At 34.4% G+C, this 26,434-nt stretch overlaps 3 protein-coding genes across 4 annotated transcripts; 2 read left to right on the forward strand and 1 right to left on the reverse strand.

Annotated features, from left to right (window-relative positions):
• Positions 1 to 3,219: 3,219 nt before the first annotated feature.
• Positions 3,220 to 5,634, forward strand: LOC25495079 (pyruvate kinase, cytosolic isozyme). Its single transcript, XM_013595237.3, has 4 exons — positions 3,220 to 3,370; positions 3,457 to 3,794; positions 3,886 to 4,347; positions 4,595 to 5,634. The coding sequence occupies exons 2-4, from the start codon at positions 3,537 to 3,539 to the stop codon at positions 5,405 to 5,407; spliced, it is 1,533 nt and encodes a 510-aa protein (XP_013450691.1). The 5' UTR covers positions 3,220 to 3,370; positions 3,457 to 3,536; the 3' UTR covers positions 5,408 to 5,634.
• A 1,147-nt stretch (positions 5,635 to 6,781) lies between these two features.
• On the forward strand, positions 6,782 to 9,990 carry LOC25495080 (uncharacterized). Its single transcript, XM_013595239.3, has 8 exons — positions 6,782 to 7,141; positions 7,236 to 7,323; positions 7,402 to 7,487; positions 7,571 to 7,649; positions 7,737 to 7,796; positions 7,911 to 8,032; positions 9,213 to 9,284; positions 9,414 to 9,990. Exons 1-8 carry the CDS (start codon positions 6,846 to 6,848, stop codon positions 9,514 to 9,516), a joined length of 906 nt encoding a protein of 301 aa, XP_013450693.1. The 5' UTR covers positions 6,782 to 6,845; the 3' UTR covers positions 9,517 to 9,990.
• A 1,001-nt stretch (positions 9,991 to 10,991) lies between these two features.
• On the reverse strand, positions 10,992 to 25,570 carry LOC25495081 (katanin p80 WD40 repeat-containing subunit B1 homolog KTN80.4). Of its 2 annotated transcripts, none has more exons than XM_024786019.2 (19): positions 25,277 to 25,570; positions 25,080 to 25,181; positions 24,877 to 25,007; positions 22,097 to 22,214; positions 21,739 to 21,965; positions 20,143 to 20,245; positions 18,652 to 18,722; positions 18,472 to 18,546; positions 18,255 to 18,398; positions 17,927 to 18,146; positions 17,351 to 17,773; positions 15,854 to 15,913; positions 15,651 to 15,769; positions 14,328 to 14,453; positions 13,366 to 13,440; positions 13,106 to 13,218; positions 12,694 to 12,810; positions 12,540 to 12,608; positions 10,992 to 11,626 (listed from the first exon to the last, which is right to left on the reverse strand). In XM_024786019.2, the coding sequence occupies exons 2-19, from the start codon at positions 25,105 to 25,107 to the stop codon at positions 11,566 to 11,568; spliced, it is 2,280 nt and encodes a 759-aa protein (XP_024641787.1). In that variant the 5' UTR covers positions 25,108 to 25,181; positions 25,277 to 25,570; the 3' UTR covers positions 10,992 to 11,565. The 2 variants fall into 2 exon arrangements, with proteins under 2 accessions (XP_024641787.1, XP_013450694.1); XM_013595240.3 differs by having other exon boundaries at positions 10,992 to 11,629; positions 25,277 to 25,569.
• Positions 25,571 to 26,434: the final 864 nt, after the last annotated feature.

Genomic DNA, 26,434 nt, shown 5'->3' on the forward strand with positions numbered 1-26,434 from the left:
AACATAATTTTTTTTTTACTGCAGTTGGATCACTTTTTCAAATATGCGACTTAAGGAATCGAATTCAGATTTATGGTGCCAACTCTTCTAACACACTTTTAATGATTAGGGATTTTAAATGTTAGCTCAATAAAAATATTCTTTTCAAGTTTTAAGGGATTTTGACTTCTTAAATAAGTTGATGAAGACAAAGGAAGAATGATTAGGGAATGTCTTGAAATTTCAATGGCAATAAGAAGGGTTAGAAAGGCACAAGAGACTCCAAATCGAATACATTAAGGAATGAAGGTTGAATCTATCCTTGGATTGTGGCGCCTTTCTAATATAGGGCGTCGTTGTTGATTGTTAATCCTAGTTTCGTTTTGTGGCGCCTTTCTAATATAGGGCGTCGTTGTTGATTGTTAATCCTAGTTTCGTTTTACATCAAACCTTAAATTAAAAATTTACAAAATTACAGTTTTAAATTCAATAAGCTACACTAATGTCTCATGTTTTTACACAGTGTTTTCGGTGTTTCAATATTCAAACATGTGTTCAAGAACGTGTGTTTTCACCTCAATTTAAAATCATATGATTATGAGTTGTAGAGCGTGAGTTCATCATATTTTCCATCCAACATGCTTTCAACCTATAAAACTCTTAAACAGCGGCAGACCTGAACATGACATGGTGTGGTAAGTGCCACACCAACCTAAGTCAATATTTTTTTTATCGGTTCATTGTATAATTTTATTCATATATTAATACATACATCTATTTTTTTTTTTATGTTTATACATGTGTTTATATTTTTACTCATATATTAATATGGAGATATATTTTATTTTATTTTTGTAATTTATACACATGTCATATGTCTATATTTTTATTCATATATCAATACGTAGATCTTTTTTTTTTATAATTTCTACACAACGGCGACTTGCTTCCAAAAAAAGAGTCCAATGCGCTCACCGGTCCGTATACACGGTATGCTGCTAGAGCATTTGATTCATCTCTTGTAACCTATATAGACATAGATGTTCTTAGAACAATTAGTAATAATATAATTTTAGTTCGTTTTCAACAAATAAAAAATAGATAATTTTCTTTGTAATTTTGGTTGCTTCAACTATTTTTAATATAATTTCTTATTAAATTTAGTATGATTTAATGAGTAAATCACCAAATTGGTCCATGTCTTTGTACCAAATTCTCAAATTGGTCCCTGACTATATTAATAACTTAAAATGGTCCCTGTTTTTATCAAACATTTCTCAGATTGGTCCCTCACTCTGTTAATTGTTTTGTATTTTAACTCATTAATGTACCAAATAAGATTCAAAAGGCATTAGGCCATCAACCACTAAATAATATCCAAAAGGCATTGATCAATTAACACTGAAAATACAAAACAACTAATAGAGTCAGGGACCAATCTGAAAAACGTATGACAAAGACGGAGACTATTTTGAGTTATTAATAAAATCAGAGACCAATTTGAAAATTTGGTACAAAGACTGGGACCAATTTGATGATTTAGTCATGATTTAATAATTTGACAAAACAAATTGCCTCATTTATATTGTGAGTTCAGGTCCGCCCCTAATCTTAAAAAAAAAAAAATTGACAAAAATAAAACGGTATTCATTCATTCAAATCGATAGAGTATATCAGATACAAACATTGCTAAAAACGTAAAGGGTGAATCTGCGAACAAACTCACAGCACCCAAGTTAATAGCATACAACGGCAAAATGCCTATAAATAATATGATAAAACTTAAGTCGCCGAAATACCCATGTTTCCGGATCTGCAACGTTAACGTACAAATCGTTGGTTGAATTTGTAATTGACTGATGTAGATCTTTCATTAGGAACTGAACAAACACCACGACAAAACGCGAAATCAAACGCCGCACAAGACGGTGAATAACACAACACCACACTTAGACGACGAAATCACAAAAAACACAAAAGGAAAAACTTGATAGATGTGAAAACCACTTATTTAGATTAAAAGAAAAGGGGAAAAAGATGTAGAGGGGGTGATTCTAGGTCAAAAATTACCTAAAACCATCCCTCCTCGATGAACGAAGGAGAAAGAAAGTTTAGAGAGAAGTTGGAGTTTCTCCTACTAAAAAACTAGGGCCGGCTTAATCTTTAAGTTATTTATAATAAGAAGTTTTATATCATAAGTCGTCAAACATATTCGATCAATGACTTTTACATATGAAAAAAATCAGGAATGCCTGAATGGTATTTACGTGATTAAGTTGACATTAAATAATAGGAATGAATAATGTTCATTAGATGATAATATGAATAATGGTACTCACAACAATATTTTCTAATGCGCATTACATGCACTTATCATTAAAAAGTACAAGTTTACTAATTTGTTCCCTAAAAGAAAAAGAAAAAAATTACTAATTTGCGTGACCAACTACTAGCCATGACACAACAAATATCTACAGCAGTAAATCTTAGTTAAAATAGATTAATACCATTCTTAAGAGCTTGTTCAAAAAAAATACCATTCTTAAGAGTCACCTGCAAAACAGTGGGGCGTACACCATGGAAGAAGACGTGGGATGGGAGTCTCTAGAGTCCAAATCGGTGGGGGCATTCAACCCACAGTGTTAGACATCCCGTTATTGGTAAATTGAAACCAGACTCAAAAAGAAATCATTTTTTACCAAATATCAATGACAACTTTTTACTATGTAAAGGGTCATCAATCATCATCACCCGATAAAGGGTAAGACCATTCAAATTTACAATACTTTTATTTTTCTTCTAAAATATTGTGTCTTTTAAATCTATAGTCCGATACAAAATTTATAAATAGGTAGTAATTATAGATTTAACCAACTAATTGAGCAAGTAGTTTACGAGTAGTAACAAAAAAAAAGTGGTTAAAAAATACAATCAATGATGAATTGCTTAAAATAATTGAGTTCGATCTTTAAATGAAATAATTATTAATTAAACTTTATTTACTTTTTTATTGAACGTCGAATTATCAACGCAAGTTTCATCTAGAATATGGAAGGCATACACAATTTCATTTAGGATTTATAAAAATTAACAAAATAAATTACAATATTTTATTATGAATTGACTAACATATTTTAGTAAGAATAAAAATGAGGTGTGAGTTGTGGTGACTTTAAGACATGATTCAACAACCAACCAAAGTATATTCAACGTGTTACGCGTGATTTTTGACAAATTTAGGAATTGGAACTTGGAAGAGGGGTAAGAAAGGATAAAAAAAACAGGAACATAAAAACAAGGGAATATTCTTTTCCCCAGTGGCAAGTTTGGGTAAATAAAAACCCTTACTCAAACAAACAACTCAGTTACAAAGCTGTTTTCCAAACGCAAGGTATGTCTATGTCTATGTCATTGCTATTGATATACTGTTACTTAGTATTTGATTCTCATCACTTGTCTTGTTTTGTGTTTATTTAGCATTACTACAATAGCAGAAAATATCTAGCTAACTACAGAAGCGGTTGGTGGGTGGATTTGATCTGAGTTAGTTAGTTAGAATGTCGAACATAGACATTGAAGGGATCTTGAATCAACTACCTAACGATGGTCGTGTTCCTAAGACCAAGATTGTTTGTACTTTGGGTCCTGCTTCCAGATCTGTTGAGATGATTGAGAAGCTTCTTAAAGCTGGTATGAATGTTGCTCGTTTCAATTTCTCACATGGTACTCATCAATATCATCAGGAAACCCTTGATAATCTCAAGTCTGCTATGCACTCTACTGGTATTCTCTGCGCTGTCATGCTCGACACCAAGGTGAATTGATTTTCTCTCTTAATCAATTAAATTATTAACTTTTTCATGTATGTAAATGTGCTCTCTACTGTACTGTACTGTGTTTTTGCAGGGGCCTGAGATTCGGACTGGCTTTCTCAAAGATGGAAAACCTATTCAACTCAAAGAAGGACAAGAAATCACCATAACTACTGATTATGAAATCAAGGGAGATCCAGAGATGATATCAATGAGTTATAAGAAACTTCCTGTCCACTTGAAGCCTGGAAATACCATACTATGCTCTGATGGAACAATCAGTCTCACTGTTTTGTCCTGTGATCAAGAAGCCGGTACTGTTAGATGTCGCTGTCAAAACTCTGCAATGTTGGGGGAGAGGAAAAATGTCAATCTCCCTGGTGTTGTAGTGGATCTTCCCACTCTTACTGACAAGGATAAGGAAGATATTCTCCAATGGGGTGTCCCTAACAATATTGATATGATTGCTCTTTCATTTGTTCGTAAGGGCTCTGATCTTGTTAATGTCCGCAAGGTTCTCGGGCCACATGCTAAGCATATTCAGTTGATGTCAAAGGTAGAATTTTAATTGAATTCTTCTGCAATTTTAATAATGATATAAAGGATCGCCATTTCATTTGTTTGTGATGTTAATTTTCCCCCCTTCACCATTAATGAATTGCATGTCCTTGTTGATATATCTTCTAATGATTGTCTGTTTAATATGAACAAGTACTAACTTGTGTGTTTATGTTTCTTACACCAATTCAGAAGTCCTGATTAATTGGTTTTTAAGTAATGATTTTGTGGAATTTCATTTCAAGGTTGAGAATCAGGAGGGAGTCATGAACTTTGATGAGATCCTGCGTGAGACTGATGCATTCATGGTGGCACGTGGTGATCTTGGAATGGAGATCCCAGTTGAGAAGATATTCCTAGCACAGAAAATGATGATTTATAAGTGTAATCTTGTTGGCAAGCCTGTGGTGACTGCTACTCAGATGCTTGAATCCATGATCAAATCTCCCCGGCCAACCCGAGCTGAAGCAACTGATGTAGCCAATGCAGTTCTTGATGGAACGGATTGCGTCATGCTTAGTGGTGAAAGTGCTGCTGGAGCTTACCCTGAACTTGCTGTGAAAATCATGGCCCGCATTTGTATTGAAGCTGAATCATCCCTTGACTATGGTGCTATCTTCAAAGAGATGATAAGGTCTACTCCATTGCCTATGAGTCCATTGGAAAGCCTTGCATCATCTGCTGTACGCACAGCCAATAAGGCCAGAGCGAAACTCATTGTTGTGCTGACACGAGGTGGGAGTACAGCCAAGTTAGTTGCTAAGTATAGGCCAGCTGTTCCAATCTTGTCTGTGGTAGTTCCGGTTTTGACCACAGACTCATTTGATTGGACCTGCAGTGATGAGGCACCAGCAAGACACAGCTTAATATACAGAGGCTTGATTCCTATATTGGCAGAAGGATCTGCAAGAGCTACTGATGCAGAATCTACAGATGCAATTCTGGAGGCTTCCCTTAAGTCAGCAACGCAAAAGGGGCTTTGTAAACCTGGTGACGCAGTTGTTGCTCTTCATCGTATTGGAGCTGCTTCTGTTATAAAGATCTGCATAGTGAAGTGATTCACAATGTGTTATTAGCTGGCCTTAGATGCAGGAAGGGTTATGTCATGTTTCAGCTTTTCTACCAATGAAGTTAAACTTTTGTGTTTGTCCACCATATGATGGAGGATTTAGCTATTAGCCGGTTTTGGTGTATTTTGGTGTTGATGAACTAGGTTTTGGTATTTTCTGTAATATTGCGGAGTACTTCTCAATATTAACCTGCATTTCTTGCATTTTAAATGACAGTTTTGTGGATAATTTTAGTATTTTTGAAATTTAATAAACAAAATAAAGCAAAAATAAGGTATAACTTTTAAATTTTTATTCTGATGATCTAAAAAACGAATTGATGAATTTGAATCTACGTTGACATTACAATATCATGTAGTTACATGTAATTTTAATATGTTATTTATTCTTATTTTAAATGTTTTAGGTTGATTGTTTGGTTTGAATTAAGGATGTCAAACGGGTAGGGGTGGGAAAGTACTCTAACAAAAACAAATTTAGTTTTTTATTGCTGCAAGGAGCCTCTTTTAAAAGACTTTGTCTAATTTAGCTTTTGTGATGCAACGAGGCTTTTTGGAAGACTTTGTTTAATGTGGGCAAAGTAAAATAATAGTACTTGATGAATTATTATTATTTTAGTGATTTATTGTCGGATCAATAAATCACGACATATCTTATTTGATCTAATGATGAATTTTATTAATCTAAACATATAAATTAATGTGTACATGATGTAAGACTTATCTTACTTGTGTACCATAGAATTAATCTCTTTAAAATAGATGAAACTCTTGGGTAATATTTATTTATTGAGCAACAAGTAGATAAATTGATCATATTTTGGTAAGGGCAACTCTAAGCAATGAAGATAATCCTTATGCTTCTAAGAAAGAGATTTTGGTAAATCCAAAGTTGAAATAGAAGTTAACCATAGTATGGCTAAGGATTGTTTTAGATAAAATTTGAACGTGGATATTCTCTTACAATTCATTATTAATTTGAATTAATTAATCACCTGAAGAATTGAATTAAATCGAATCACTTGTTTGAGATAAACTCATTTGATATCACATTTGAGCTAGGTTAATGGTTACGATGCTGGATTTGAATTCAATCTTCTTGCTAGGTGTGAGAGTGAGTGAGTATTTAAAGTTGTAGAGTTTCAAATCGCTCAAATTCCTTATAGAAATTTGATTCAACAGAATGCTTTGAACTAATTTTTGATATGAGATTAAAATTCATTCAATATATATATATATATATATATATATATATTTTTAAGGAATATAAGTAAAAACATGTAAAATATAGCTTACACCAAATAATTGTTGTAAAACAAATAATGTAACCCATAATTTTGACTCAAAAGTTTATCCTGTGTTGTTTTAGTAAGAGAAAGAAATATATATTATCCAAAAATGAGGAGGAAAGAATAGAAGAAAGTGAGATGAGTAGCATGGCGTGTGGATGTTGGTACTACAACAACTACTGCTGTCCCCCACAGTCACGGTTGAATTCTTCATCATCTTCATCTTCATCTTCGGTGCTGAAGCGTAGTCCTTCTACTACTTGTGTATTTGTTTGTGTCTCTAAATCCTCCAAATCCAAATCAAACGGTGGTGAAATTGATAAATCGATAAAAGGATCAGGAACCACCGCTAGAGGTCGGAGATTGCTTAAAATTAGACAAGATAAACAACAACGCGAACAAGAACGCGTTCACAATTACCCTGCTTGGGCTAAGTAACTAACTAACTTCTTTCCTTTCCTATTATTGCTGCACCATTTTCATTTTCATTCAAATATTAAATGAACGAATGTTGCATAATAATGATAGAGTCCTTGAAGATGCTTGTAAAAACGACACTGAACTACGTGCTGTACTTGGTGATAGTATTGGCAACCCTCAACTCATGAAGGAACGAGTATGTTATCTTCTTTCTTACTTTCTACTTCCTTTTTTTCAATTATTAAACTGAATATATTCCTTTCTTTCCTTCCAGGTGGAAGATAGAATTCGAAAAAAGGGTAAAGACTTTCGTCGCTCCAAAACTGGATCTGTTGTTGCCTCCAAAGTCACCTTTAGAGAGTATGTATTATCATAATTATTAATAATTTAATACTCTCAGAGACCTACTTGGTGGTTGTTTACTCTTCTCAATTTCCTCGCAGCTTCAATCCACTTGATTCATATATCTGGTTTGAATTGTATGGTTCACCATCTGATCGTGACGTTAATCTAATTGGCAGTGTATGTCTTTTCTCTTCTTTATAGCTTTTCAATCTATATTATATTATATTATATAATACATTCATCAAATCTTATTCTTTTATATAGGTTATTCAAGCATGGTATGTCATGGGTCGACTTGGGGCATACAATTCTTCAAACTTGCAGGTACTTACTTACTTACCCCATTCATTCATTACATGCTTACTATCCTCTCTCTCTCTCTTTCAATTTCTGTTCCCTTTTAACAGAGAATTGAAGTATCTTTTTAATTGATGGCAGATGTCAAATTCGTCAATGGATTATGATCCTCTCTATGACTCAGATAAGGGTTTCAAAGTGATGCCGTCATCTTTCCATGATATCAGTGATGTTGAGTTCCAGGATAATTGGGGGCGAGTTTGGTATATCGTCTAAAACTCTGTTAGTCTTTTTAATAAATGGTTTTATGACCTTGCAATGGACAAAGGTTGAAAAAATTGAATGATGCAGATTAAATTATTAACCACAACAACGTTAACCACAATAAAATGCCTTTTCACTCTAGGAGGAACTGACAACATGGATTCAATGATATCATAAACCATGTCTAGTGACGAACTATTTAACCTAGAACCTTTATATTAGTTTAGCATATAGTTTTTTGTGGTCTCATTCTTCCTCTAACTATTGGAACTATTCTCCATTTGATTTACTCTTCTTACCAAGGCTTTTAGAGATCTTCTCCTCAGTTCACACATGTCTAAATTACCTAGGGCAAGATTTGACCATCTTTTCTGAATAGGAGGCTACCCCAACTTTCTCTTTAAAGTAATCGCTCCTAATCATTTAGTACCCTTTATAGCTTTTATTGACTTGTCAATTATGAGTATACCATTCGAAAAAAAGCATGTATTGTGGCATTGTCTCTTGGATATGTTTAGCAGGAACACGAAATAAAACCAAGCTCGGTGTTGTAGAGATGAGAGTGTTACAATAGGTGAGTGATTACTTACAAAAGAAAAACAAGATTGTATTAAGAGAAAAAATGGGGTAGCTCCCAAAATAGAAAGGATGCTAAAGTTTTGTCTTGTATTGTTTAGAGAGTAGAGAAAACTAGTTGAAACGACGCTATGAAGGATAGACCAGATGGAGAATAGTTCAATTGTTAGAGGTAGAGGGAGTACCAGAAATATTATTGGTCATATCATTAAAAAAGATTTATATTTAAATGGGATATCATTAGACTTGATTTATCTCCAAAAAAAAACATTAGACTTGACTGACAACAGAACATTGTGGATTATTTGATCCATATACTCAACTTCACCTAGTGGAAAAAAGGCTTCGATGGTTGTCACCAGCTAAATAGGTATTGAAAAGGAGGGAAGTTTTCTTTATTATACAATTTCTAGTAGCTGAAAGCTTCAGAATCATAATTAAAGTTGTAGAGACTTAATAATTTAATATACAAACAATTAATAACAATGTCATTTAGTTAAATACATGACTGCAGTAGAATATGAAAGCGTGGTAGGGTATATTTTTCAATCAAAACTCCTGTTGGTTCAATACGTTTAAGCTTTAAACAAATCGTACTTGCAGGGTGGACCTGGGTACTGCTGATTATTTTGCCATTGATGTGCTTCTCAACTGCCTTACTAATTTAAGCTCAGAGTAAGTTTGAATTACTGAACTGCATGTAATAAAAATGTAAAGAATATATGTAATGTAACTATATGTCCAAGCTCGCATTTATTGTTTTTGTTATGCAAAAGTAATGATTAACCTTTCTCTGAATGACAGATATCTTGGTATCCAACAAATTGTTTTTGGTGGTCGGTCCATGGGTGATTGGGAAGAGGGGATGACAAACCCTGAGTATGGTTACAAGTACTTCAAGATATGAACAGGGACTGGATGCAGTTCATCCCTTACACTCGATTTTGGTTTAAAAAATGATATAAAGAGGTTCAGCAATAATATGCATTGATAAGAATATGCCCTTGGATGAGATGGTTTGCTTAACCCTCTTAAGTTGTTCTTGGTTACCTCTTGCCCGATAGGATTTCTCGTACCATATGGAGCCAGAAGCCTTGAGATTCAACTGTGTTTTGTTGTGACTGACATTAGAAATAATAGATTTAGTCATGAGAATAGAATAGGAGTGGCTTGTGAAACTTTTTCCATTTCAAATCTGATATTAAAATGGTGTATCAAAATATAGGTAGATTTATCATTAAATTAGTTTGATGCTTTGGTGGTATGAGATGTAAAACAAGCATATTCAGTACTTAGTAATGTTTGTTATATTCTGGAATGTTATCTTGTGGCCACAAAAAGGTGCACCATACTAAAATGTGGTGTACCGATAATTGCAATATGCCTCCTCAAGTGAATATTTTCATAATAGTGTGAATATCAATATTTTATCAAGTTTTGAATGAAATCCGATACAGAGAACAATTGGAAACTGCAAGAATGCTGAGAGAAGAAGAGGAGAAAGTTAATTGAATTGTTATTGTTCTATGATCTCATTCATTTCTCTTGCGCTCTATGAGAAAGTTTGTTACAATTCCTTTCTTTTGGAGAAAAATATTCTACCTTACCCCATTATTCCTTTCGTATGAGAGTACTTTAACGACCACCTTTGCTGACTTGTGCATTTTGACTTTAAAAATAAAAATATGTTTTTGGTATTCTAATCTAACCTCACCTTCAATGTCAACCAACCACTTCATTGCCAGAAAATCGTAAAACCGAAACCAACATTTCATTTTCAGCACCATATTATTTTGAAGAAATGCAACATATTACTTTCCCTTTGCGGATGTACTACTGCTTTAAGAAAAGGCAACCTTAAAACTTCAAAAATTCTCACAACGGCAAGATCTAAAAGTGCCAAACTAACGAACAGCAATCAACACTCTTAAATTGCAAATACAAACAATATGGAGCCAACCATACGCCAGCTCATTTGTGAGTGATGTTTTGTTTAATAATCCATGGTTATTCACTTATTCTCCTTATAAGAACCTTTTGATTATGAAAATTTGGCTATTTTTGTATGGGAATTGCTATTTTTACAAAGTCACAAATGAAAGAGAAGAGATTAACATGTTGCTATTTTATAAATAAATAAAAATACAAAGCTGTTAAGTCCGGATTTGGCAGTAATCATGACCGAGTATTGGTGAAAATCAACTGAAGATAACAAGTCATGTGTTTCATTATTTGGGTGTTCGTAAGAACAAGCATTATCCTCTTTGTATATAGTGAATCCGACAGATTAGTTTGAATGAGAATATAACAAGAGACCTCCTTTTGTTATAATAATAACAAGATTAATAAAATAAAACAAGGCTACCGCAAGGCATATAATAGTTACCGGGACAAAGTTGTCGATTCATTTCCTACGTTATATACGACACTAATCCATAGTAATATAATAGTTACCGAAGGCATTGAAAGAAATCATACAATAATTTGGAACAGAGAAAATGAAGGGTCACAGTCTCATACAATCGCGCCTAAGCTAAGACACTAAAACAATAAATAACAACAAATTTTCAACTAAGATTAGATCAGTATCAGTAGTAGCATTGTCCCATATTAGGTTAGTTGTTGACGGGAGTGAGATCTCCACATTAAGCTTAAGCTTATAAACAGAACTGTGCAAAACTAATCTATTAGCAAAGTGCAGCACATCACATCAGCTCTGGTTTCCGTGTGTATGTTGAAGAATTAGCAGTATCAGACTATCAGTGCCGCCACTTATCATCATCACCCTTGAGTTTTAACAGCAATAAATAAATGTGCATACATGATTCGATGCCAAAAGACAACGCATCAAACTCTTGATGACTTGTGTAGAGATTTTAAATCTTTGAGATGCACAAAAAACCTCTACAGGCATCCATGTAACTTGAGCAGCAAGACTAATCTAATACAGTCAAAGTCACGATACATCCTGAAGTGCCAGATTCAACTCGTGTGCAGATTTTGCAACTGATCCTCCTCTTCTATAGATGAAAGGCAAATAAAGTGGAAATTAACATTAGAAATTCTAAATCATCCTAATACATTATTTTTAGCACAAAGTGTTTATATTTTTTCTGCTTTCAAAATCTATAACTTATATAGAGATACCAAGTTTTAGCATAGCTAAATTATTTCATTTATTCATTTACAATTTTATCCTTTTTTATCTAATCATATAACTATAGAGATACCAAGTTTTAGCATAGCTAAATTATTTCATTTATTCATTTACAATTTTATCCTTTTTTATCTAATCATATAACTAATTTTTTCAAATAATTGCAAAAACATGTTTCCCCAAGATGAGTACGTTAGTGCCCTCATATGCATGCTAGTACTCCCTCCATCCCAAATTGTATGACGTTTTGTGCATTTCACACATATTAAGAAATGCAATTAATATTGTGTGGAAAAAAGATATTATGGGTTGTTTTACAAAATTGTCCTTAATAAATAATATGGGAAAGATAAATGAAAGAATTGAAAGAAGAGATAGTAATAAATAGTTAAGGTTATAATCGGAAAAGTGACATTAATGTTGCATTGGTATTTTTTTTTTTTTGAAGAAGAAGAAGCTAAAATGAAGTTTATTCAAAACGCAAAGAATCCTAGCAAGCACAAGAAATGCTTGGCTAGGAGACTTAAATAGGAACATACAAAGGAAAAGTGAGCCGTATATATGCGGAACATGTTGCATTGGTATTGTAAAGCGACATATAATTTGGGACAATTTTTTTTTCCCTAAAGCGACATACAATTTGGGACGAGGGAGTATTAAATAACATGAATTTAAGCCAATCGCATAAAATAGAAAGCATTTAGCATTACACCCATTTAGCACCGCCAGAATTGACTGAAACAAAAGGGGAACTGATAAACTTAAACATGTACCTCATTAGAGAAGGTAGGAAACCTTTGACTTTTTCGAGCTCTACAAAGCAGACGTTGCAGCGCTCTAGCCTGGATCTCATTAACAATAAAAAATTAATTAAATTGTGTGATGGAATATATAAAAAGTAAAATAAAATAAGTCATGATTATGAACCTTTTCTCTGCTTCAATATCAACACCAACAGAGGGTTTAGCTGACAGCGTTGAATAGATTACTGAACCAAATACTCTGACCAGGTTCAATAACATTTCCACGGATATAGATAGATGTCTACAGATATGTGAATACCAGAACTGTCAGCATAGAACTGAATCTATAAAATAAAATACTATAAAGTGAACTATCAATTTAGTCTCAAAATTGAAGGTTTGGGCAATTTGGTCCTCAAAAATAAAGAAACCGCAAAATAATCAATCACTTCAAAACAATTTTAGAAACTATCCATTTTCTCCTACTTTGATAACTTGCTTGCTACTGGCTGTAACTTTAGCTAAATATGATAACTTCGCAAAACAAATTGTTATAGCTGCTTTCATATTATAACAGTAAAAGAGACAACATTTACCTATCCATTTCACTTTGTAAAAGGTCGGTAAGAAGGGGCAGAAGACCTGTACATAAGTCAAGTGTGACCATATCAATTTTCTCCATTATAATGCTAACAACATCAGCAATCACCTGGAATAAATACAATTAAGTTAAATGAATTATTAGAACTCTATTTGCCAAAAAAAAAAATATGCATCAAATTTGTTTATACCATAAAAGAGAACACAAAAATTGAGAAGTTGTAAAAACAAAAAACAAGCAACTCAAAATGCTTACAGCATGATCGCCCATCTTTGCCATCGTGCTAATGACCTCTGTAACATCATTTCTTTCCCAACGTCTGAAGACAACCTGAAATATAATGGTTTCAAAATTCAGCAAATCTATGAATGGTAGTAGGCATTGCTCAATTACCAAAATTACATTTAAATTGTTCTCTAGAGGATAATTTTTTGTTAAAAGAGTGCTTTTTGTATAAAACCATGTTATTTTGCATGTTGAGGAAAATCCTTCAGAGCTAAATATTTGATGTTTGCTCTTTTAAGCTATAATATAAAGCGGCCTTCTTAGGTTATTTGTGGTACTTGACTAAAGATTTTTTGAAGGATTTCTTCTTTCAATAAACAAATTTATTAGCAAATATTGCTTTGAAAACGTTTTTAGTCTTGAGCATACCAGTTTGTTTGTGGTTTATACTGTAAGAGGACACTGTAGAACATAGAATATCATGAATATTTTCAAGAGTATCTTGGATGGTCTCGAAGGATGGAAGGAGGGATTTCCATACATCATTAATCATTATTTGTTCTCTTGTTCAATTAAAAAGTCCAGTATTACTGTAAATACAGGCTATTGCTTTGTCTTTCGTAGCACATCATTGAGCAACATATGTCAATACTAATAGTATATATTATGAGTTTCTTTCACAAAAAAAAAAAAAAAAAAAGTATATACTATGAATTCTTTCTTTTCACCCACCTAAATTCCTATAATTTCAACAGATACATTGTCTTCCGATCTTGTTCTTCTCTACTAAATTATGTTCCCCTATCAGATATCATAAATGAAAAGAAAAAGGACGCGGAAGCAAGTCATGTCCTACAAGCCCAACTTGTTTGGCGTTTAATATCATGCCAAGACTCATTATACAAGTAACAGAAAGCCAATACAAAAGTAATAAAAAGTTCCAAGGACACAGAAAACTAATCATAAAAATTAACAAATCCAATCATCAATACCTTCAACTTGGATGAACGGTTCTGCATTGAACTGATAAATTCATCATGTTGTTCCATTAAATCAGCAATAGAATCTTCATCGCTAGCAGAAACTGTGGCCTTCTCAGTGGATATGGAATGTGTTCTCTGTAACATCCAGGGATGAGTAAACAGGTGGAAATGATACAAGGAAAAGGCAAAATAAAGCTGCCTCCTCAATCTAATTGCATCAAACATGAAATTGCTTCTGAATCCGTGAATTTTCCGAAGTTCAACACAACTGTCTTATTAACATGTAACAAATATTGGCAGGTAGAAACATGCAGAAGTGGTCCCCATGAGCTTAGTTCAATTGGTAGGGACAATGTATTGTCATATGTAGGGACGATACCTATTAAGTTTGAAAAAACATTTTCTGTTTTCAGAAACACTTTATTTCTTGTTTTCAAAGATTTGTATAGGACCCATTTGAGTTGAGAAGATAACAGAAGTCATTCTCACTATTTCCAACACATCCCTTTAAGAATAGGAAACAAAGTGAAAACAAGGTGTCACTTGTGTAATTGTTTGAGAAACAGAAAATGCTTTTAAGATGAGTGCTAGAGATACACTCTTTTTCCAACACATTATATCTTATTGGATGAAATTAATGTAGGTCTCACTTAGTGTGGGACGCCTTTTAAAAATGGTGGGAGTGGGACCCATATGAATTTTATTCAATAAGAGAGAAAGGGTTTGAAAAAGAGTGTGTGGCTAGAGCTTTTGTTATAAACAAAGTTCGGAAGTATTAGAGCAAACTTGTCCCTGAAAAAAGCCTTATGAGTCCTACAAAGGCCACATTTCTAGGAGAAGTGACACTAGACTACCCCCTCGAATCAACCATCACACTAGACAAAGTGGCCCAATAAAAAACCAAAGAGGTGGTCGCAATTAAGGTAGTTTGTCCAACATACTCGTCACACCAAACCATGTTGTATGGACGATGTGGGCAGCTCAACAATAAATCTATGACAGATTCTGATAATATCAAAATATTTGAACTTGGTCTAACTCCACCCACAAAACTTGCATGGAAGCTATGTACTGCTCAAGCCTTATAAGCACTACAAAGGTCGTATTTCAAGACAATTAAGGATTAAGCCTGCTCCCTCAACCCAACACACAAAAGATGTTGTACCGTTGCAATGACGGCAGACAATGCAACCCAATAAGGCAATAACAGACAGCAGGGGTGGCCGCAATTAAAGTGGATTTTCTGACAACCTCAAATCTAATAGAAGTAGAAGAAAATAAAATAAAATAAAATAAAATGAGTATGGAACAAAATAATAAACAGTATAGTACCCCACTGAAAGGAAGCACATGAACTGATGGTGTCCTCCCATGAGAAATTCTGTGTCTAGGTTCCTCAAAATTAAGAGAGCGTTCCCTCTTTTCCAAAGTGAGAAGTGAGCGCATTCTCCCTATATAATTTAAAGAGGATAAAAATAAGAAACCATTTATATTAATAAATAATGATTATATCATTATTAACAATTAAAAGATACCTCGTTTCTGTACTTCAATAGAACATCCATCTCTGTTCAGTTTCTGACCCCCGCCTTCATCTGTCACAAGACAACTCAAAAATTAGTAATTCACCATCCAACAGAACAAAAGATTTCCAGATTTTCACGAACAAGCACCCATCAATCAATCATTATAACATAATAACAAGGTCAGGGGGACCTTCGCACTTTTTGGGACATTAGGTTGAATGGGTTGGTTTAATTAAGTTTATATTTTGTCTCACTATTGCCTTGTGTTTACTGTCCTTGTCAATTCACATAAGACTAAAACAGCTACATGCAGGACTCCAAAGAGAAGCCATCAGGACAACAGTTTCCCATAACATTTTGAAGAGCTGATACAGCCCTAGCCATTTGTATCAAGCAAGTCACTTTACAGAGTTAAAGGCTTCCTGCAAGTTAATACTGTCTAAAAACCTATGTTTTAAATTATAATCAGCATGTTATAATAGTCAAAAAAAGAACAGCATATTATCTTTGGATGATAGAATGACTGACAAAACAAGTCATCCTTTTCACAACATGACATGCTCACAGTTGCCCATCGTATAGAAGCTGAATAGCTTGCCAGACAATTAAGGATCAATATATGTCATTGCAGTTTGGTGTTTCTCTTCATAGAATGGAATTTGCTTGTATATAGAACCTATATTTTTAATACACACTGACATGTCGAGCAATCTAAGTTTATCTGTAGCAAAATTATTTTCCAACTCAGACACAGACTTCTGGTACTTTCTTTTTGTGAGTAACACCAGGAACGCTTTCTGGCTCAGACACATGAAATATATTACTATTGAAAGAGAAGATGCCTTTCAAATTCTGTGAAAAACAAGAAATATATTACCAGTTATATTATTTTCTCAGATCACAGTTTGGTGATTTCTCATAGATGAATATTCAGTGAAATTGTAAGAGCTAAAGTATTGAACTTCTCTACTGGAAAATGATTGTATTGAATTTCTGTTACAATTACAATTGAGGCCAATCTATTTATAGATTGCCTTTAACCAGTTCTAGCTGGTGAAGGGTGGTTGACTGACTGACAAATGTCAGTCAGTTAGTTACAAACATAACTGAAACAGTTAGGGTGCTTACAAGTGTTTTATACACTGTGGGAGAGTCTACAAGCTCTCATGAGCTTTAGTTAAGTTAGATCAGCTTTAACCTTTAACACCAGTGAAGAAACTAATTCGCTTAAAAGCTTGAAGTACATGCTCAACCCTGTACTTTTTTATACAGAATCACCAGTAACTAAGGTTTTTGGATCCCCATTAGGTTCACCGTAGTACCCCGAAGGGTTTTTGGACAGTCAATGCCAATGAGACGTATACTTGGGTTGGCAGCATAGACACACAAGAATTAATCGTCAGATTTTTCGACCTCCCACCCTTTCTACCATGATTCTGGAAATGTGACATGCAAGGACTTAAAAAAAATTAATTACACTAACAATACAATTAAGTAGTTTATTACCTTGAGTTGAGCTTACAGAAGCAGGCAAATTATTTTTATCTGAAAAACCACTTAATTCGCTACCCTTAGAAGCTGCAAATTCTGTCACATGAGAGAAAGGTGGCTTATCCCCATCATCTCTGTTGTTTGTAAATTTACGTATATCTACTGCCTTCGACTGCAAAGATAATGGCATTGTTGTTCCAGCAACACCAACTTCTTTTCTAGAATCAGCTACAGACTCTGGCCTAGTGCTAGTTCTGGGGACAATAACAGGTATAATATCTGATCTATTGATGAGTGGAACACTTGACGTTGTATGTGATTTCAAAGAACTCCTTTTCTGAGCGGTTGAATTAAGCACTGCTGTTGAACCACCAGAGACTGTTTTTGAACTAGAATTAGAATTTATCCTTTGAGGAGTACTTGGTGCACTTCCTGTGGCTTCATGCAATAATAAGTCAAGTAATGAGAAGTTTTGGCCATAAGCATATTTAGGACAATAGGAACCAAAACAAGATGGATTAAACAAGCAATTAATCAAAACAAATGCCTAAAAGCAAATGAAAGATTTATAAAAGGAGAAAAGATATATACATGCCAAATATTTTCCATCCTTCAAGGTGTCTGAATCTTGAGAAACTGACAACCTTCCAAGAGATCTTGTTTCCTTCAGTAATGGATCCGGATTTTGTGAAACAGATAGCCTAGCCTTGGCTGTAATTTCGTTCAATACAGTCGTATTTCCACTTGAGGATTTAGATTCTGAATGGCCATTTAGTTGGTTCATACTATTGAGTGCATATGGTTCTATTCGCTGGACAAGATGTCAGAAATGTAAAAATGACACATTAGCATCAAATAGTATCAAATACAACCATTACTATAAGCGTAAGTAATTTCTCTGAAAGATAAATGCATCTACCGAGATGTCCACGACCCAGACTCCAACGCAACTTTGATTGTATGAACAGCCAAGAAGTTTTCCTTCGTGAACATTAAGATCTGACAATCTAGACCAACCAACTTCTACCATATCATGGCACCTTATAGGTTCCCAAGAGAAAACCTAAACAAAACCAAATAGAAAAGTTACCTTAATAGATAGTGATCTCACATAATCAACTAAAAGAGGAGCTTACCTTCAAACTCTCATGCAAACCACATAGTAGGGTCCTCCCGTCAGGACTGAAAGTAAGAGACCGTACTCCAGTTGTCTGAAATACAAATATACAAAATTCTTAAGATATTTCAATCAAAACAAAATTAACTTTAAATGTCGATTTTAAACTTATTAGTAAAATTGCTGTAACCGAAAGTACCTCCGGACCAGCTGAACCAATAAGCTCAAAAGTTTCAAGGTCCCAAAATTTAACTGTCCTATCAGCAGAGCCTGTGCATGGGAAATATATTATTGAAATAAAAATTACAATTGATTTCATTCGATTAAAGAAAAGGGGGGGAAAATATACAAAAGAAAACAGCACAAGAATCCAGCACTAACTGTGATGTAATCGTGTAAATAAAATAACCTAGAATTGACAACAAACAGATGTGTCTGCTAGGTAAGCCAAATTGGGTTGCTTGCTTTTGTAAGATATGTTAAATTTTGTGATTGCATTTGGCAATTAAATTATAATTCTAATAGAATTTGGCAAAGATGGCTATAAAGAAATAACATGATTTTATGCACGGATTCTAGCAAACATTTCACTCACAAGTTCTGTCTTTGTTAGTGGACTTTTCTGGCTATCTCACAAAGCTTGACGCCTTGACCCCAACTATCCCAAATGCAATCTGGCCTTAATGCCTTATTTATCCCACATTCAGTTTAACCCCAGCAACGCAAAATTGAAATCAGTCCCGGCTGTCCTAAATTGGTGATAAATTTAATTGGAATTCATACTAGCTAGTAGCCTCCAGATGTGAATTGCACCATAGGTGATTCCTCCCATCATCAATGAGTCATCCTCTAATGAATTTTCCATGGTTGTGGCACACTACTCCCAGATTCAATTTCATTATTTTAACTGCCCTAAATTTTCTTGAAGTTTAAGGCTTCCTAATTTATTTATTTATTTTGGTTGCTAAAGGCTTCCTAATGTTGTTCTTGGTGGATTTGGGGAATTTCAGTTCTCACTGTATAGCAGCTTGCTAGGAAATTTCAACTAATGATCATTCCAGCAAGTCTTTTCTTCCATAGTTACACAACATCCCAACCAGCTCTTCACATTGTGATCATTCGAACCATCTTGTTGAGTTGTCTTTCCAACAATGCTTGTCTCTAATACATCTCCAACTTCCATTAGTTGCCCGCACATACTATATATTTATTTTAACAGTTTATTATTTGTAATAAGCTTAATGCTTAATGAGCTTTGGCTTGAGCGGGTGTTAGAATATACAAAAACTATCCCATAATCTTAAAGCTGTATCTTGAGAAATTAAGAATATCTTGGATAACCTTTCAGGATTGGCATTCATATTTCTTTATGTTTCATGATTTGTTTCCTAATTTAATTAGGATGAGGAGTATAGAATTATCAGGATTAGTTTTTTTGTTGAAGATTAGGAGTCTAGTATTAGTATGAGTAAGGTGTGATGCTTAGGTTTTCTAATAATTACTATTAGAACCCTTTAATCTAAAACTCACAACTTCAGCAAAAACAGAGTGAAAACAATGTAGCAATTTAATAGCAACTAATAGAACCATATCGATTAAGAATGAATATAAAAAACAAACCAAACACACCATTACTTGTCAAGACACTTACTGTTTTGATTTCATTACAAATTAGAAAAGTAAGACTAACCTGTTGCTAGTAGAAACTCGCTGGGATGAAAATCTATACACTGGATCTGGCCCTCATGAGACTTAAAATCGTGCAAGAGTTTTCCCGCAGTCAGATCCCACAACTACAAATTGTATACATTATTATAATTTATGTCAAGTTTAAGGAAAACACCATTCACAAGTGAAGCGACAGTATAGCCAGATCACAATCCATTTAAATATTAAGATAATACATTACAAATTATGCACCAAGTAAATGACGGATGAGCCAAGTACAGGATTTCAAGTCACATACCAGTGTCAATAAAGATTAGATAACTCATTTCAAAACATTATGATTTGTGACAGCAAAAATAGTTAGAATTGAAATTGATTGGATAAGAGAGAAAGCTAACAACGTGATAAGAGTGAGGACAATATATCTTCCACAACAAGGGGGGTAAAAAATATTTGTAAAAAACAGACTTCAGAATGTAGCAAGGCTGTTCAATCGACATGCCAAGAGGAGAAACAGCCATTAGTCAAACACCAATTAGAGGCCAGTAAATAGAAACCTATCCTAAAGAAGGCTCATGGCAAAGGATTCAAAATAAATGCAAGCATTCCCCGCCGACCAAATCCACCTAATGATTATATACAGCATGCAGTCTTAAGCCTATTTATTATTGGCAAACTTCTTATAAAGAGCTGACCAATGTTGAGGGAGAAGGTCCAAAGAAACTTTTTTTGTTTGAAATATGAAAGGTGAAGTGATAGACTTCAACAAAACCATTCTCTACTCCCCTATAGGGCAGCTAACTCAAATCCACAAACACAACTACGGTGAAAAGGAAAGGAGAAGGAAAGTCGTCTTGCCTAGCTTACAAGAATTAGATTCCCATCCACACACTCCATGAAAATGACTTGACAGAGTTTCAGGTGTAATAACAATATAGAAGAGTGGGAGAATTCAAGAGAAGAGTGTTTGTGAGGAATCGTAAATGAATACTCTGATTCTGGTGAGCTACATTACAGCTTATATAGTAACTATGCTGGACTGCTGACTCGGCACATTATTTTGTGCAAGAGTCAATCAATAATGACTTAGCCTAGCTATCCTCTGATAGATCTAACTGCCTGGCAGCTACGGATTCAACTGATCTGTAACTCACACCATGTAAACATAAACACTACATGTATTCAGAAAGAAAAAATATAATGATACAAATACTTTGAATTCTCTCCTCTTATTTTCTAGCGTTTTCCCTCATTTCCTCACCTAGTCACCTGCTTACGAATATTATGGTCGCCTTTGAATTTTCTCTGTCTTTGGAGGGCATCCATCATCGTCATGAATAAATCTTGATGCGCATTTTTGTTTCATTTAGATGTCTTCATTGTATCATCCCCAACAGGACATCCAATACTTTTTCTTTTTTAGTTACTATACAATAATAACTACTATTTCAGTATTTCTTGGAAACTTTCACATAGTGTTGAAGGGTGACTCTTAAGAAAGTGGGCTTCAGCAACCAGATAATAGAGAAATGCAAATATATTTATGTCAATTGATTACAACAGCCTTGTTATGGAATCTGACTCCACTAATATCATGAAAAAGAAAAGTAATTCTAACCTTCACAGTATTGTCTTCTCCACCTGACACAACCCACCGTCCATCTGGGGTAAACCGAATTGCATTTACCCCTCGAGTGTGACCCTTGTATGTATGAATACAACCCTTCTTTCTGATGTCCCATATCTTAAGATTGGTGTCCAGAGAACCAGATGCAAAGAATTCTCCAAAAGGATGGAAGTCTACTGATGTACAGTTGGACCTATGACCCGTAAGAGTACGAACAACTACCAAAGAAACATAGCAAGTCATCAGTTTGAGCAAAAAAGTCGTGGTAAAAAAACTGAATAAGTTTTATGAGACTACTCTGATCTCTTTTCATCAGTATCGTTAAAGGAAATAGCAAGCAACAACATACTCTTTGCCTCCTCTAAGTCCCAAAGTTTAATAGTACCACTTGCAGCTCCAGCAGCTACCAACACTTCAGACGAATCAAAGTTTACAGAGTCTATTCCACTTGAGTGTCCTGACAGACTCTGCAAAAGGTGAAAAACTCTACTGAAAATAAATACATAAAAATATATTCCCTCTAGTCACTACTATACCAACAAAAGTATGTAAGAAGATAATATCAGTATCATTCCTAATTATCTCAAGAAACAAAGACTCAAATGCATAATAGCATTATGTAAGAAACCAATCACTTGTAAATTCCAAGGGGACACTATGGCATTGATTTCAAGTTTTGTAAACTCATACCATCAGGAATAATATTCCCGGGTATATATAAATTTATAATAATGGGATTCCTATTCCTGGGTATTTTTTTATTAAAAAAACAAGTGTTTGCCAAACTTTTATAACATTCCCAAGGTATAAGGTGGTTATAGGAATTAAAAATAAATTTATATCTAAATTTCATTCCCACCTCATGTAAATCTATTTTCACACCCACTCACTTGGGAATGTTTTCATAGGAATGTAGACACTATTTTTCTCCTAAGAATCTTTTATGCCATGTTACGAATAATTTTTTGTTTGGGAATACATATTCCTTACCCAATATATTCTGAGGAATGTGCTTAGATTAATTGAAAAAAAAAACACATCCCAATACTTAAGCATATTGGGTACCAGTATCAGCTTAAAGGTCCAAGGTTCAATCTCACTGGGCTTGGGCAGGGTGGGATTTATAGAAAGGGACTAGCACCCCTGTAGTGTTTTTCATTGATTGAACCAAGAAAAATAGCAGAATCCTAATTCTTTGAACTTCTAAGAGAGGAAATTTTTCATACTTCATGAAAGAAACACCTTGGAGAAGCCAAAAAGGCAACAAAACAAGGAGAACATTTTAGCCTCGATTTTTTTTACATGTTTACATTTTCATTCCAGGCCCAACCAACCGCACAAAACCTTAGCAGTGCATGCATAATCATAATAATTTGCAAATCTACTTCCTCTCTAAACATAAAAACTGAATGATCTCGAATTGCTCAAAGTTCATAGCACATGCCCAAATCTAATAAGATATAATTATTGGTTTAAAGAATATAGTCCCCCAATGGACACATATCAAGTGGAAGATACACTATACGAACAGAGGTAAAAAGCAGAAAATATCACTGCCTAAGATTGACCCTGTGTAAAAGAAATAGAAATGCAGATGATATGACTAACACATTCAATATGAGTGAACTCAATTCAATACTACCTTGAAAAGTTCTCATACAAAACAATCCAAACACCATGTTTCTTTTTCAATCCTATGTTGTCAATAGCAGCACATTGTGGCACGATTGCAGTGGGGTGGTGCAGAACAGTGGCTAGCCACCCCCAGACAGAGTAAAGTTGCTGCAATTGCAGTTGCATTTGTACTTTGTGCCTCAGATTCAAATTGTGTTTTGGGATAGTGGCACTGCTACAGGAGTGTGATAGGATTAGGGGTTTGAAAACATAGATTCCCTTAAAATTTAGTCATTACTCATTACATGGCCATTTTAGGGTTTTCTTTCTCATATGATAAAAAAATCTGGTATCCTTCTTCTCTTCAGTGTGGGCCATAAACATGTTTTCCCCTCTCTTCCTTTCACTTTCCCTCGGTCATCTGTCAGTTCCCCTCTTCTGCCTGTGAACCAGCCACTGTAGTACGGTACCAGCCCCACCTTCGCGAGCTATCGTCGTCTCCAACACCCAGCATCTGATCCTCTTCACATAACCAGGGTTATGACAACTCCTACTCCTTCTTGACCATCATCAACCAGTGGCTCGGTTAGTTCTTGTGCGCACAATATTTAAAGGACGGGAAGGATAGGAAGAAGGTTACATGTGATTTTTGTGGTCAAATCACTACAGGAGGAATGTTTGATTGATTGTTATTGATGAAAACTTTTATTTGAGTTTTGATGTTTAGTTACTTTAAGTAATAGAAGCTTAACTTGTTTGTTTCTTTGAATTTCGATGGTATTTACATGTATGATTTGCGTAAGACTTATGACCTTTTAAATCTAACTAGGAATAAATATTTTATAAATTTTGAGTAATGTGTTTAATTTTGCAGCAACTATATGTTCATTAGTATTAATTGTGTAGTATGCCCAAAATAATCAAATAGCGGTCATTCTATACCCCGCAATCTCATTTCAGGAGTTGGCCACTCTACAGATCCTCGGATTGACAACATAGTTTCAACTACCGTTTACCACACAAGTTAGCTTCCAACGACACCAAATGTAAAAGAGGGCAAGAAACCCCATTATAATCCTAATCCTAGTATAATAATATAAGGAAAATCAAAAGCATATATAGAATCAATGACATTGAGTTCTTTTATTTATTTTTTTGTCTCAAAGCCTAGTGGCAAAACACACAGACTAAGTGGGGAATTGCCGATTCAAACCCCTGCCACAGCATGTCATATGTCACTGCAGCCTTTTACATCTGAGTTGTACTTAAAAGACATTCCTCACAGTTTTCTCTCATCCCAATTTAGTCTCTTACTAAAAAATACTACCCAAATTAGTCCCTATACAGAGTAAAAATTAGTTTGACTCATTACCACAGATACTAATTTGTCCCCAGTTTGAAAATGTTAAAAGACTAATATGGTATTAATTTTTTTGTCGGTAACAAATTGGGTATTGACTCTAAAAGTAGCAATTAGAATACAAATTTAAAAAAGATGAGGAGAGAAAAACTAACCAGGATAGCATTAGGTTTACCAATAGCCCAAAGATTAACCTTATGATCTTCCCCACCAGTAACAAGAACCCTACTTGATTTTCTACCAATCTTAAGACAATTCACAGCAGAAGCATGTGCCACAAATTCCTCTATACATAACACGTCAAGGCCAAACAATAATAATTAAAAGCAAAAAACTAGAAGAAACAAATGAAGGATACGTAGTTTGTAAGCGCGTTTGGTAGTCATTGCAGTCTGTTTGAGAAAGTGAAAACCCTAGAAAACATTCGAATTCACTTTAACAGATCTAAGATTTTCAGATCCTGAAATATTTGTTTGGAGTAGGAGTAAATGCGTTGTGTAATAGATCAAAATGGAGAAAGAAGATGAAATTTGAAAATGAAACGGAAACACTAACTTGGAGTAGCAGTAATAGTAGTAGATACGGAGAGAGGGATTGTTGCTTAGGAGTTGCAGATTTCGTAAAGCAAAGTGCAGTGTGTTGGAGTGAAGCGTAATGCCAGTAGCGAGTGAAGGTTGAATTTCGCCGTCAATCCAACGGCGGTCATCGGAGGATCTGAGAACTCAGAGAGAGAGTAAAAAGGCGCTTTCACGATCTGTGACTGGTCATCAGTAATGATAATGCTTCATTGCTTATGTTCAAATTAATCTCTCGTGGTGGGAAGGAAGGTTCAAAATGTCAGTCAAAATTCACAAATCAAAACTTTGTAAAAAGAGAAATGATATTTGGTTGTCACAACAGTTGTAATCTAAATAAATGTTCAAATAACACAACTCTTTAAAAATATCTGAAACCGACTCTAATTACGTACCTTTTTTATTTATTTATTATTTTTTATAAGACTTACTATAATAATATGAAAATTGTTGTCCTAAGTTAAAAATGAGGTCCCTGAATATTTTAAAAAAAAAAAAAAATCTGACTCTTTTAAATTTTAATCATAATAGTCATTCAAAGAATATGTTAGGAATGACAAATGGATAAATAAGAGATCAAATTAATAGTAAGTTGTTAAAATATAAAGACTAAATTAATAGTGAGTGGTTAAATATGGGATCAATTTGATAGTTCAATAGAGTCGATGACATTTTTAAACATTCATAAGGTTAGAGACTTGGTTGAGAGTTGTCAAAATCTTCCCTAAGGCTAAGTTGAAATTTTTATTTTGATTGGCAATACAAAAGTCTGCCTTGGGAAAAATACATTTATCTTCCTTAGGCTTTATCTAAATGTAACACGCAGTGGCGGAGCCACATGGGGACAGGGTATGGCCATGGCCTACCCATTAATTCTGTGAAATTACTATAATACCTTTGATATAATCTTAATTTTACAACCATGCCATTGACCCACTCTCTCCCACTCCCACTCTCTCATTCGTTTTCTTCTTCTCATAACTGGAAAGAAAAGAAGCGCTTCTTTTCTCATCCTCACCATTCACGATTCACCCACCGCCACCGGCCGCCGGCGGTAACATCACCTTCATCCACCGGCAATCGGTCGTGACAGACGAACTCTCCTTCTAACTCAAAGCCTCCATCTCCTCTCTCAACA

Source organism: Medicago truncatula, chromosome 6, assembly GCF_003473485.1.
Source record: "Medicago truncatula cultivar Jemalong A17 chromosome 6, MtrunA17r5.0-ANR, whole genome shotgun sequence".
In the NCBI taxonomy this organism is placed as follows: Eukaryota; Viridiplantae; Streptophyta; class Magnoliopsida; order Fabales; family Fabaceae; genus Medicago; species Medicago truncatula.